The 14,169-nt window shown below is 37.1% G+C and overlaps 1 protein-coding gene across 2 annotated transcripts; it reads right to left on the bottom strand.

Moving 5' to 3' along the window:
* Positions 1 to 9,654: 9,654 nt before the first annotated feature.
* tbxtb (T-box transcription factor Tb) lies at positions 9,655 to 14,130 on the bottom strand. 2 transcript variants are annotated; one of them, XM_051126277.1, is made up of 8 exons: positions 13,573 to 14,130; positions 12,899 to 13,163; positions 12,551 to 12,685; positions 12,378 to 12,439; positions 11,884 to 11,945; positions 11,536 to 11,712; positions 10,659 to 10,788; positions 9,655 to 10,395 (listed from the first exon to the last, which is right to left on the bottom strand). In XM_051126277.1, exons 1-8 carry the CDS (start codon positions 13,776 to 13,778, stop codon positions 10,125 to 10,127), a joined length of 1,308 nt encoding a protein of 435 aa, XP_050982234.1. In that variant the 5' UTR covers positions 13,779 to 14,130; the 3' UTR covers positions 9,655 to 10,124. The 2 variants fall into 2 exon arrangements, with proteins under 2 accessions (XP_050982234.1, XP_050982235.1); XM_051126278.1 differs by having other exon boundaries at positions 13,577 to 13,690.
* Between the last annotated feature and the right edge of the window lie 39 nt (positions 14,131 to 14,169).

Below are 14,169 nucleotides of genomic sequence, written 5' to 3'. Positions count from 1 at the left end.
TGTCCATCATTAGGTTATTGAATACACTTCATTACAAAATTTTCGTGAGTATTGTAATTGTTTTTTGTACCATGTATCACTATTCACAGTTGTTCGGGTTTAATATAGGTCTGCTAAGAACATTCACATACTGGTGCAGGTTTTTTGCTTTGTGGGCTTTACTGCTGTTCGCAGTCAGTGTAGTGTGTGTGGCTTTACCTGGTATGCCAAAAGTATTATGGCTTCTCAGTGCTGCAGTTTTTGTCAGTCAGCAATGGACCCTCGTGATGGGCATAGGGAATGTAGGGAATGCCCTTTGTGCTTGGCAGTTGCTCATTTGAGGGAGGATGTGGATAATCCCTACACTGCAACTTGTGACCTGTCTAGGAATAAATGTCTTTACCACACTAATAGGACATGTAGTTCTGTGCCTTAGCATGGTAGGGAGAGGAAATGTTCATTGGACTGGCGTAGTCATAAGTACTCACGTGACCGTCACGACTCCTTACTGTAGTGAATTTCGCTTTTGCCAACCTAGGGAGGCAAAATAGTGTAGTGATGTGTACTCACATCACAGATGACATTATGATCCTTAGATCACATGTCAATTAATGTGTGGTTATGAGTACATAGTCACAAAAAAGGAGCAGCGCCAAATGTCCAAAATCCGAAACACAAGTTGGTGCGGTGCGTCGATCCAAAAAAACAGATAGCGATCAAACAATCAAGATCCGCACACGACTGTACATCAAGCTAATACTTAATAACTAATACTTAATAACTAAATTCTTTATTAAATGCTGCATCAGAGGTCATAAAAATTCTTCATACCCCTCCATATAGAAAAAATCTCAATATCCAAAAATACAATATATACTGTATATATATAAATCCATCCAATCGTACACTTCGATATAGTCCATATTAAAATGTTTATATAATTTTTACAAGTAACAATTCAAAATCAGTTCTTCATTCATACCGAGAGGACATAAAGACCAAATCAAATCAAAATCCATTTGCACTCTTTTTGTAAAAGACGGCGTTCCAAGTCACCACCCCTTTGAGACTGTGGTATATGTTTTATTACCGTAAAATCTAAGTCTCCTATAGAATGTGACACTTCGTTAAAGTGACGAGCAACCGGAGACTTTGTATCCTTTCTCCTAATGGAGCTCATATGTTCAATAATACGCGTTCTGACTGATCTACTCGTTTTTCCCACATACTTGTTGTTACACCCACAAGTTAGTGGATGAACAGGTGGTAAACTGTCTAATGCGGTACTCACGATCTGTCACACAACTCCTAAAAGAGTCTTCTCCGTATGTATTTACAAGCTGCACATTTATGATAAGAATAAAAGCCTACTTCATTCTCTCTGGCGGAATACAGTAGGTTTGTTTGAGGTGCAGAGCAAATTTAAATAGTTAATCGGTGAAAATATCAACCAAATTATTATCCTGATCCACTCCGTGAAGAAGGCGCCCGCGAATCTTTCAAACACTTCTCACCAGAAACACGGCATGTCGTAATCTGTGACGAATGCAGGAGAGAGCCAATGAGCGTTCGATTTTCCTGCCGTAAAACCTGTAGTTTCTTGATGCGGCAGTATTTGAATTTGTAAAATGCTCTTCAGCGCGGGTTTATTTGCTGTTGCTACAGGACTCACTGCTCGGGTGGAGATGTAGATCGCCGGATAAAGTCTTGATTTTGGGTCTGTTCCTCGCAGTCGTATGGATTCTGAAGATCTGGATTATAGCGCACAGATAAAATAGTTTAATTTTGTAATTATGATGCGTGTTCGGTGTATTTTATGGTTCTATTTTTAGTCACAGCATGTCGGAGAAAACGTCGTTTGTGTCCCACCACAGCAAACTAAGTAAATATTACATGGATGGTTAAAGGATTGCAGAAATGTTATTTATTTTAAGGGTTTAAAAGTGTAGTCCTGTTTTTACATTATGTATACCTATCCTTGGAAACGTACTGGCAGCAGAAATCACACAGAACAGAATGAAATGTTATAATTTCATATTAAATAAACTATTAAACTATTTAAAGTGCAACTGAAAACATAAGGTTATTGGTATGACAGCCAAAAACAATAATAATGAAATTAATGCAACGATTTCAATATTCATATGGATTCGTTTTAGGTGTCCTCAATACGTCAGTTTTGTACGTTTAAAATACGTAAGTATTTGTACGTTTAGATGCTGAAAATATAAGTATTGTACGTTTTACCGCCTGCAAAAACGTAAGTAAATGTACGTTTTGTGGAACCACATTTTACGTAAAATACATACGAATTATCATGAGATCACGTTGCAATAGAACATATACCACAGTCTCGAAGGGGTGGTGACTTGGAACGCCGTCTTTTACAAAAAGAGTGCAAATGGATTTTTGATTTGAGGTCTTTATATCCTCTCGGTATGAATGAAGAATTGGTTTTGAATTGTTTCTTGTAAAAATTATATAAACATTTTTATATGGACTATATCTAAGTGTACGATTGGATGGATATATATATATATATATATATATATATATATATATATATATATATATATATTGTATTTTTCGATATTGTGATTTTTTCTATATGGAGGTATTAATTTTTACTATTAATATATGTATAAGAAAATTATTTTATGATATTGGATGTACATGTTTTGTGCCTGCGTGTATATTATGATGTCCATGTTAATGCTGATTTAATGTGGTGCAGGTGTGCGCCAATTCATGGGGCACTGAGGAAGAGCTTTGTCTCGAAAACGTTTTGCACCTTTGCACATTTATTGCACTTTTTGCACATATTTTTATGACCTCTGATGCAGCATTTGTGTGGATCTTGATTGTTTGATTGCGATTGGTTATGAGTACATCACATAAGAAAGATTGCTGGGAGCTCTAACTTGTAGAACCTCTTACTGTATTATCAACACAAAGAAGACACAGGTTGTAAAAATATAAATTTTAATAACAAAAGATAGACAAGAATAATCAACAACTACTAAATGAATACCATGAATAAAAAAGTAATAAAGTGCATAAGATGTATAAAATGCAAGTGATAATGTTATCTGGAAAGATAAACTGTTGCTACTCTGAAACAAATAAGGTGAATAACCTTATTGTGCATCAAACAAATACAAGACAATCATTCAATGCCACAATCGGGCGACCAGGCGGCTTACTTTTGATACATTTTGACCAGCGATCCGGTGTGTGCACACCTTTTTTCCAAACCTCCGTTATTTTCCCATTATAGAGCGAAAAACATAAGGGATTATCTTGTAAGATCAGACACCTTTGTGAAAAACAAAAGAAGAGATCGTATTGGCAATGAAGTAGGCTTTTATTATTGTCATAAATGTGCAGCTTGTAAATATATATGGAGAAAACAGTCATCTTTTAGAGGTTTGGAAGTGATATTTACGTTTGCTGTGGTTGAGTGAGCAGCCTTTAGACAGCCTTGAACGTGAAGCGCTGTAGGATGCTGATCTCCTGGAGCACCAAAGGGTCCTAAGATCTGGAACAAGCAGATGTGGCCCTGGAGTAGGTGCTGAAGGTCCTTAGCTTGGAGCACGCAAGCAAAAGTCCCCGAAATGAAGGTTTGCTCGCCGGAGCTATTGTCTCACCTTCGCAGGCCGGAGACTCAGAACAAGGAGTGTCTTTTGGAAGGGTACCTTTATCCCTTTCCGATGAGAAGGAGATTGCAATTTGGCACTTCTTCATTTCCGTGCTGTGATTGGCTGGTTCCATCAGAGTGGGGGGACACGTGGTTGCCCATCCTTCTTTCCTCCTGTGGTAATTAATGGCATTTCACCGGTGCATTTCTCACGTTCCAAACCTTAACCAGAATGCATTTGGCAATGTTACGAACACATTAAGTCCAAACATGATGAGAAAAGATTGAACTGTCATGCATGCATTCATTTGTCCATTAACAGCTGAGTTTGTGTAAGATGTCGCTGTCACCAAGAATACTTATTTCTCTGATTAAGTATAAGATGTGTGTGTGTTGTAGTGTGCATCAGTTTTAAGGTTTGAAAAACAAAGTTATGAATGGATTTGGATGGATCTTTGTGATCTCTCTTTGTTTCACCCACTGCTGCTGCATCTGGAGGTCCTAAGGAATTTTTATGGTCAGTCACAGGCCAAACCTTAGGTATCATTCTCAAGGTGGGTGGAGAGCAGAAACTGCATTTTGAGCAATTGCAAGTCCTGTCCTTCCCTGGCTTGGTACCAAAGGTCTTCTTGCCCTCTAAGAGATGTCTGGCTGTTGTCCTGGCATCTTTATCTGATGGCGTTGGACAGTTTGTCTATGTTAGTCCACCAAGATCTAATCAAAATGTAACAAACCTTTGTCCACTATTGTGGTTAGGGAGGGGCCCGCCATAAACTGGGGCCTAGAATGTGCTGTCCACTACAACACACAAATTAAGCTGTGAGATTGTGATTGAGGCAACTAAACGCACAATGCCAACTTCGCCAGTAGAAGGTGGCAACACGGACACTCAACTGCAGATCCTAGTGGCTATTCAGAGTTTATTATGGAGAATGGATCGATTTGAAGCTCATACGTCCTCCTTACCTTCTCGACCTCTCCATTAGGAAGACGTTCCAACAACTGGGCAACAGTCCTGCCCAAGGAAGGCACAAAAGATGCTGATGTAATATTTCTACTCGCTCCCCACTCTCTCTTTCATTCAGACTCTCAAGAGGTGCTGGATAGGGCTAAGCGCTCACACAGAATGAGAAAAACTGTCCAATGAGCCTGTCACAAACCTCCCTTTAGTCTCCAGACAAAGACTTAGAGAATCCCAGAGGAAGCAACAATCTGCTTGGCCTAGGCACAAAGTTGGTGATCCAGCTCTTATTCAGGGGCAGGGCTTTTATGTCCAAATGCAAAATCCTGCCACACATTCCCAGAGGGAGGGGGAGAGGCCAACAAGAAAGCTCATGGAGGTGTGCAGGCCCGGAAGGTGGACCTGTATTGGGATCATGGGGATCATCCTCCTATCTCATGTGGGCCAGTTGAAAGAAAGTAGTCTCAGACCCATGGGTTCTATCTAAAATAACTTACAAGTAGCAGCTGCAGTTTTGACGCCACCCCCCTCCCCCTTTTAAAAGTCTGAATGACTGTTGTAGAAGATGTAATTTCAAAGGTGTCTTCCAACTAGATTTTATTCAACATCTATCATAGTTCCAGAAAAAAGACTGTGGTTATCGTCCCATTTTTGACCACAGCTCTCTCAACCAATACTTGAAAATTCTTCCATTCAAAATGTATAATATGGTGATGGTAATAAAGTCCATAAGTGCAGGAGAATGGTTCACAATGCTGGATTTAAAAAATGCCAATTTTCACATCCCAGTTTGCCCAGGACACAGGCTAAGACTTTCAATTCAGGGTTATACCATTTGGCCTGTCATTAGCACTGAGAGTCTTTACTCGGATGACTGCAGTCGCCCTAACTCCCATTCAGTTACACAGGATCAAAACCCTGCCATATCTGGGCCATTGGCTAATTTGTGCTCCTTCTCTAGAGCAGGTGATTCAGAACATGGAGGAAGTTCTTGCTCATATTCAGTTCCTGGGGTTCACAGTGAATTGGAAATATTCTGGGTCTGCATTTCAATTCCATCACGATGGAAGCATCAGCCTGGAAAAGGTAGCAAATTCCTTCCAGACAGGGAAGCTTGTGACAGCCTACAGGGTCCAGAAACCGTTAGGAATTATAGTGGTAGCATCAGTAGTAATTTCCTTAGGCACGCTGAGGCCACACCCCATACAGTAATGGTTTAATTCTTTTTGCCTTCATCCGAAAGAAAGCCAAAGGAAGAGACTGATGGTGTCACATGCCTGCACATAGGACTTACTCCCCTGGAGGGACAAGAGCTTCCTTCTCAGGGAAACCCACTGTGCAATCTTTCTATCTGAAGATGAGTGATCACACCAGACTCATCACTGACAGGTTGGGAAACAGTTTGGGAAGGCAGGTCAGGCAAGCACAACCCCCCTTGGTCATCAGAACATATAAATGTGCTCAAACTGAAGGCTGTTCATCTTGCTCTGAAAGCCCTGTTACCGTTTGTATGCCACTAACATGTACTGGTACTGGATCTGTTAAGAATGGCATGGGCACGGCTGTCCTCACTGAGAGCAATCCACATTCTGGGTGCAGTAAACAGGGCGGCAGATATTCTGTCCAGAAAGGGCCCTCTTCCAGGGTAGTTACACATGGAGGTGGTAACCCAAATGTGGGTCCGATGTGGGACAGCCCAGGTAGATCTTTTTCTGTGCAAGGAAACAACCCATTGCCCATTGTCTTCTTGTACTGTGAGAGAGTACCCATAGGTCCAGCATCTAGGTCATAAAACCTAGATGCTCTGTCACAAGAGTGGTCAACAGATTTGTTGTACTCTTCCCCCTCTTTCCTCTGATCCCTCCAGAGGGTCAGGAAAGGTCTTTACACGATTCTGCTAGTTTCCACGTCATGGTTTAAAAGTGCTTTATCTTCAGTTTAAAAATCAAGTGCTAGAGGTGGTTCAGTTTCAACCCCCTTCTTCTTCACAGACAGGACAGGAGGGTTTGTTCACCCTATGTCCAGTAAGGGCATTGCCCACTTATGTAAGTGTTAGTCTCATTCTCAGCTTTTTGTTTGCTATGGAAAGAGCAGGCTAGGGTCATCACTTGTATAGCTCATAGGATGCACTAGAGGGAGTTCAGGTGGAGGATATATGGCAGCATCATTATCTATGCCATGTACATTCACAAAAGTTTACAGCATTGAAGTGTCATGGGCATGACTTTCTTTACATAAAGTCTTTACATAAAGTGCATCAATAATGCAAAAAGGCAACAGCAAACACTCTATTTTCAGTTAAAGGCAGTGAATTCAGTGATGTCATCATCCTCATCATCCAGTTGTATCAGAGTCAATCAGAGGCATTCAGATTTTTTTAGAGAGTGTTTAAAGTCATGCTAATGACTAATAAAGTCAGCGATAATATTTTTTGTTAATGTAAATGCTCTTTGCTCACTTTATATATAATTACTAACTTCAGATGTTTTTCTTAAATTGTGATGATGTTAAATGCAAATTCAGTTGTATTTAAAATGTTTCTATGAAGTCCATATTTATAATACTCTATAAGGGTATTCTTAAGGCATTATAATGAGTGCATAATGCATTATAAAAAACCTTATAATGTTATATCATCTTATAAATAATTATAACAACAATTATGATACAATTATAATGCTTACACATTTGTGGTTATAACTTTTAAGATTATGATTATTTATAATACACAATGAACACCATATTAAATCTTATTTTACATGTATTGTGGGCTATATATCTTGATATTGTTTATTTAAGATCTGCACAGTATTTTACTACATCTTTTAAGTGGTTGGGTGTGGAGTGTTATTTGAGTGTTCCCTGTGAGGCTAATATTAATTTTGATGTGAGCTAGTTAATAATTTCAACTGAAAAATTGCAATGTTTATATGTTAGGTTACATTTTATATTGATGCTCCCCTTAGTTTAGTGACTACAGTCAACTATAAACAACTTTGCAACTTAGTTTGGCTCATGTTAAGGTTAGGGTAGGTAGAATGTTGATGTATTTGCAAAGTTACTTATAGTCAGGTGGGAACCATCAAAATAAAGTGTTTGCACATATTTAGCAGACATAGTACTAATACTCCTATGACTGCTAGTTGTCATAGTTGCAGAGTTACTAATCAACAGGTGACTAAAGGGTACCATCAAACTGATATTACAGTAAAAATAGTTCAAAGCAAATGTGTCATATTACACATTCACCTAAACTAATATCTGATCTTATGGCTGTTTGAGAAAAAAAAAATATGTTATATGATATATAATTATAATTATAATTGGTCATTGATTGCTTTAAGTAAAGTAGCATACGGAATATGGCAAGATATGAGACTTATAATACATTATAACTATGAGAAATATAATCCGTTGTAACTTAAGTGAATGCAACATGTTCACTGTGTGTTATAAATCATCATACTCTTAAGCTATAACTACAAATAAGTAAATATTATAATACATTAAAACTGTTTTTATGAATATTCATAAGATGATATAACACATTATATCATTATAAGATGATATATATACACATTTATTTATATATATATATTAGTGAATATATACAAAATCAGTGAACTTTATTGTGCAGTCATTTGAACACATAATCAAAAAGAACTGCATGTATCTCCATCTGTCTTCAAGATGTATCTTCATAATTATTTGTGTTAAAACTAGTCAGTTGGGCTGATAAAAACAATGGGGAGTAATAGTAGGAATATTCCAGGTTAAATTCCAATTAAATTAATTACCAGCATCTGAAGCCGTTGTTTACCACAGAAAATAATTGTGATTCATAAACAAAAAAAAAAAAAAAAAAGAAAAGTTGATAGATCCAGTGTAACATTAATTTATGCAGACTTTGTCTACTCACATATTCAATGGTGTGCCTCAAAACACTTTAAAACAAATTATTAACTATAATAGAAGCATGACTTTATTATATATGCTACAAAGTTCATGGCATTTGATCTGAAAATCTGAAATCATGCCTTTGAAGTGTGTAAATATTACTTGCATATTCTGTAGGATTTTTTAATGTTCAGTTTGAGTGCAGTTTTGCCATTTGAATATTTTTGCTATCCTGCCACCCTGTGGACAATCTGAATAATTAATAGAAAGATCAGTAGCACACCAGTTCGTCATCAACTCTAACAGAGCTTATATCATATTGAATTCATGTTGCATTTATTTGATTAGACATCATTACAATCATATATTTACCTGAAGACATTAGTTAGTATTATTACTAGTACTATTTTACTGCCTTTGGTGCGATATAATTCAGATTATTTTATCATTTGTTTTGTCAGATAGACAGTGAGAGAACAGAAGTGATCAGCTTGATTTAATTATTCTCCTCTCATGGATGTGTAAATTAAAATCACTTATTTAGTTCTTAGAGACCTCAGTATTTTTCCTTTGTTGACACTGGAAAGATTTGGCAATCGGTCATGTTTCCCTCTGGCCCCACTGTTAAACGACTGAAGTGTCTGAAGATGGATGCAATTCCTCACCTAAGTGAGTGGAATTTTCACTTGAGAGTGGACAACACAGCATTGACTTACTGGGTGCAGAATCACTTATAAAAGTGCAATGACGTCTGAGTATCTATGAGGATGAAGCAACCTTCTCTGAAGAACGAAATAGACCCATTTAAAAGAACTGCTTGTTCAGCACTTTGTTTAAAGCTGAAATTAAGCACACACTACATTTACTTATGAACAGACGAGATGTCTGTAAAATATTTTAAATAAATATGTTCAGGTTCACTATTTAGTTTTAATGGACACAAAAAAACAATGTTGCCATATGTACAATGGGGAGAAAAAAACTCTTAATGAAGTTTTTTTTTTTTTTTTTTTTTTTTTTTTAAATCAGTTGATTTATTTGGAACTCAAATAAATTATTTTATGATTATTAATTTTTATTTTTTAAATAGTGATCACCTTTATTTTTGTACAGATATGTTAAACTAAATTTATCTGTAAAAACTTTAAATTAAATAAACATGCATCAAGAAAAATAACGGTTGTTAAATAAATGTACAGAAATGCGTTTAATAATGCATAGAACTTTTGCCTTTTTATACATTCTGAATTCCAACCCAGAAATGACATTTACACTTTTTACAATAGATTGTCTGCTCATTTGTGCACATACAGTATTCTTCAAAAAAATACATAAATAACCTTATGTACAATATGCCTTCAAACAATGACTTGTTATATTTAAAAGCCCCACATAGTACTTAATGACAAAATCATATAACGCTTGTTTAAGTTTTATAGGAAGATTTTGGTTATGTCAACATATGCTTTAGTTTTGTATATAAAGCGTACCATTGCTGAAATTTGTTTTGTATGTAAAGCTAGTTTTGTATGCAAATCTTGAGTCACTTCTACTGCAAAAAGAGAGAATCCAGTAACTAAATATGCTGGTGTCAAAAGCTATTGCATGAAAGCAATGATAATGTTAATTTTAGTCCGTAGGGTGGATGTCCTATAAGGAGGGTGGTGTGACTTGGGTCCAGGCTGTAGGAAGACGTACATGTGCTGAACTGTCATATTGTGAGGCCTCCTGCACCTCAGACACAGCAGTGGAGTCATATAAAGGAGAGCCAGAAGAGGGCGCTGTGACCGGGTGAGCCATGGTGCTGTAGTGACTGGCAGAGCCACGGAGGAACTGGGAGCTCACACTGCTGCTCATAGTTCCAGTCTGAGACACTGGGGTCAAAGGTGAGTTCCCTACGGACCACAGGCTGGTGTACTGACTGCAAACAGGACAACAAACAAGAATGAGGATTTAGTGCTATACAACATCATTTGGTTTTCAAGCCTGAAACACACAGTACAGAAGGCTGCAGGAGTGTGTCTTATTTGTGATTTTACTTTCCTGTGACAATGTTTAAGATCTCAAGACAGACACAAGTAAATTCATGTAGTGTTTTTTATTTTTAATTACTTCATGAATACAAAACACTTTTGTTTCACTGAAGTTGTAGTGGAAGTGTGTGATGTGGTAAAAGAGCCTCACCTGGAGTTTGAGTTTGGGGGAGAGCTATGGCCCATCGGGAGCACACTAGAGTGGGAGGACATCTGTAGACTGGACCAGTTATCATGGGTCGACAGCATGGACAGACAGGTGGAGCTGTCAGAGTAACCGGCTGCAATACAAATGACAATACAGTCACACAGAATCCAGGCTGAGGCTTCAAAACCCAGTGGATCAGCATTCCACTGCAGTGTTTCCCTGTTTACGAGCATGAACTCAAACACAACAGCTGCAGGAATGCTGGACACTCTGCTGTGAGCAAAACTTGTTTGAGTGACTCATGAAAGGATCAGTTCACCCAAAAAAGAAGATTCTCATTTATAGCCCTCAATGAACAAGTTTAAACCTAAAGCAGTATCTCCAACATCTCATTTATAAACACTGAAAGCAAAGAGGGACAAGTGCTGTCAGGTCCAAAAATATTTGATACAAAGTTTTATAAACACAGTTTTATTAAATATACTTTGTTTTTGTTTTGTTTTTTCCCAGTTTATTAAATCTTTAGACAATAAACGAACAAACAAATAACACAGTTTAGAGCAGTTGCTATTATTAATTTGGCCCAAAAATAAGATAGCTTCTAATAGCTTGTAATGTAAATCAGTGAGATCTTTATAAAAGTATAGCAGACTACTTACATAACATGCAAATGAATATCAGCTGTCACTCTATTTCATAGCAAGAAGATACTGTACCATGGCCCGAAGGGGTATGTTTTTAGAACTTCATTAAAAAGTATTTTACTTGCTAAAAAAGTATAAACTATCACACTATGTGGTTTTACTGTATTTGCATATGTGTGGAGTTTAGCAGTGACTGGGAACTTTGTAGGCGTAAAATCTGGAAAGAGGTAACTTACTGGGAGAGGCTGTCCGGTGGGCGTATGGGCTGGGGTACGGTGTGGACCTGTGACTTCTCAGAGTAGAGTAACGTTCACAGCCATGGGATGAGGACAGAGACAGCGGGCTGCCAAACTGTGCATGAGGGTTTGCAGAAGGGCAGAGAGACCCTGTGGCTGGCAGAAACCAGCTGCTCACTAGACCAATAGGAAAATGAGAGTCAATGGGAAATTCCTTTTGCACATAAGTGGAAGAAATTATTATAAATACAAAGTGCTGCACAACATAATCCTGATGAGATCAGCTGTCATTATAAAAACAACTAAATCCAACTGAATCATGTTGATGATTATTATTATTACTCTTACATTGAGAATAGCCAGACTGTTGACTTTCACTGACATCCTCTATTATGTCCTTATGATCATTTCTGGAAAAAAAAAAGTATAAAATTATATATAATCGGTTTTCTTTCTTTCTTTTTTCTTTTTTTGTCCATCACACATATCCACAACAATATTCACATTTGGGGCTTTGGGGCTAGTTGTTATACTATAAACTTTTCCATGTTAATTGTTTGTTTTGTTGGTTTTAAATACCCAATATCTAAGACATTTTAAACTGCATTTCATCATACAAGGTGAAATTTCAACATTTATATTCCCATATATTTGTTGTAATTACTGCATTTCAAAGCAAGTTATGAGTTTCTACTTTTTATTTGAAACATTTCTATTTGAAAACATTTCTTTCAATCATAAACCACCTTAGTTGGAGTAAAAAGTGACAACTAGCCACACTTATTTATTTACAATACACATGTATTTTAAAAGTTTTATGGATTTATTTATTTTAACCACACCTTTCTTTGGAATCCAGAAAAGCCTTGGCGAATGGATTGTATTTAATTTTGAGAGCTGTAATCTAAAAGAGAAAATTACGGATATCATTCACAGTGTTATTTTGCACAATATCCTTGTTCATTTGTTGACATTCTTTATAAAATCACAGTATTGAAAAAGAAAAGCACGTTACCTCTTCATTCTGGTAGGCAGTAACTGCTATGAATTGTGTCTCAGGGAACGAGTGAGTGGTGATCATTCTCTGTGGACCACCAACGCGCACTATATGGATACGAGGCTCATACTTGTGCAGCGAGTTCAGCATAATCTATGAAAAAAGGATACATTTTCGACTTATTTTTCAGTATTTTTTTTTTCTGGTAGAAAATGTGGACATTTAAATAAAATAATTAACAAAATATCTGAATTACGCACAACAAAACTGTGATTAAATTTCATTCCACATCTAATTTTAAGATTGGCTTATACACCATAAAAACTGAATTCGCAAAAAAAAAAAAAAAAAAAAAAGTCCACGAACCTGACCACCTCCGTTCAGTTTGTTGGTAAGTTTGACTTTGCTGAAGGAAACTGAGGTTTTCATCCAGTGCGCACCGAAGTTTGGCGAGTCTGGATGGATGTATACGCAGCTTGGCGCTTGCGGCTCGGGTTTGCCACCCGGTACCCATTCACCGTTCACATACTTCCACCTGTGATTGTCTGCTGCCACGAAATCCAGTAAGAAGGAGTACATGGCGTTTGGATCCAGACCGGACACATTCACCTTTAGCACTGGGAACATGCGCCTGATCACAGCAATAAACAGTGACATTTAAAGCATCATCACATTTCTATTTTACATAAATGAAACAAATCCCACTAAAATTAATTCAGTTAAGTCTAAAAGAAGAAAGAGAATTAGCTGTATAGGCTGTATAGAATTAAAAACAAAGACGTTTGCACGGTGAAAAAAAATGTAGACACCTGGAAAATGTTTTTTTTTTTTTTTTTTTTTTTTTTTTTTAAATGTTTATGTGGCAAAATCTAAATTAATTACTTTTATAAATATTATTTGCTATGACAGTCAAAGCAAGATGCAAAAGTTAAGGTAATTACAGCACATTTTTACGTTTTGAGTGTAATTCTACTGCTTTCATGATTAAAATATATTTTATTCTGTGCAAGCTTGCTTGTAAACATGCTATAAAAAAATACCTGCCATTCTTGGTCACTATCATTTCATTTGTCAGTTCTTTAAACTTCTGCCAGAGTTCATTTTCATCCAAACTGACTTTAAGGTCTCTTTCTGTTGGATCTCCTTTCTCACTGCCAGCCTGAAGCTCATTTTCTACCGCATTTAATAAATGATCCACCCGATACTGGATGCTCTTTTCCGAACAGTCACTGGCTCCAGATGCCATTCTGCTATCCAAGTGGCTCCAACAAGGGGAAAAAAATATCCAAACTACACGAGCTCTCCGGTCAAGAAATGCCCAAGACTAGAAGAGACGCATTCAATTAAATACTACACAGGTACAACTTTCTCCTCGCTTTGCTCAGGACAGCTCTGATTGGCTGAGCTCCGCTTTGATGTGTGCTTTCTGGCCAGCTATTGGTTCAGAGATCTAGAGAAAGGCGAAGCGTAAATATTTACAAATATTCATAGTCACATCGACACATTTTTTATGTAAAATATAGACAGTTTCCTCCTTACAAGGAAACAATGCATGTCAAATTATAGGTTTACAATGTTGGAAAAAAAATGTATGATTCATACACTAAAGTTCCTTTATATAACTGTTAAGACTTTAA

The sequence above is a fragment of the Labeo rohita genome, chromosome 13 (assembly GCF_022985175.1).
Source record: "Labeo rohita strain BAU-BD-2019 chromosome 13, IGBB_LRoh.1.0, whole genome shotgun sequence".
In the NCBI taxonomy this organism is placed as follows: Eukaryota; Metazoa; Chordata; class Actinopteri; order Cypriniformes; family Cyprinidae; genus Labeo; species Labeo rohita.
This window is presented reverse-complemented; position numbering and strand designations above follow the sequence as displayed.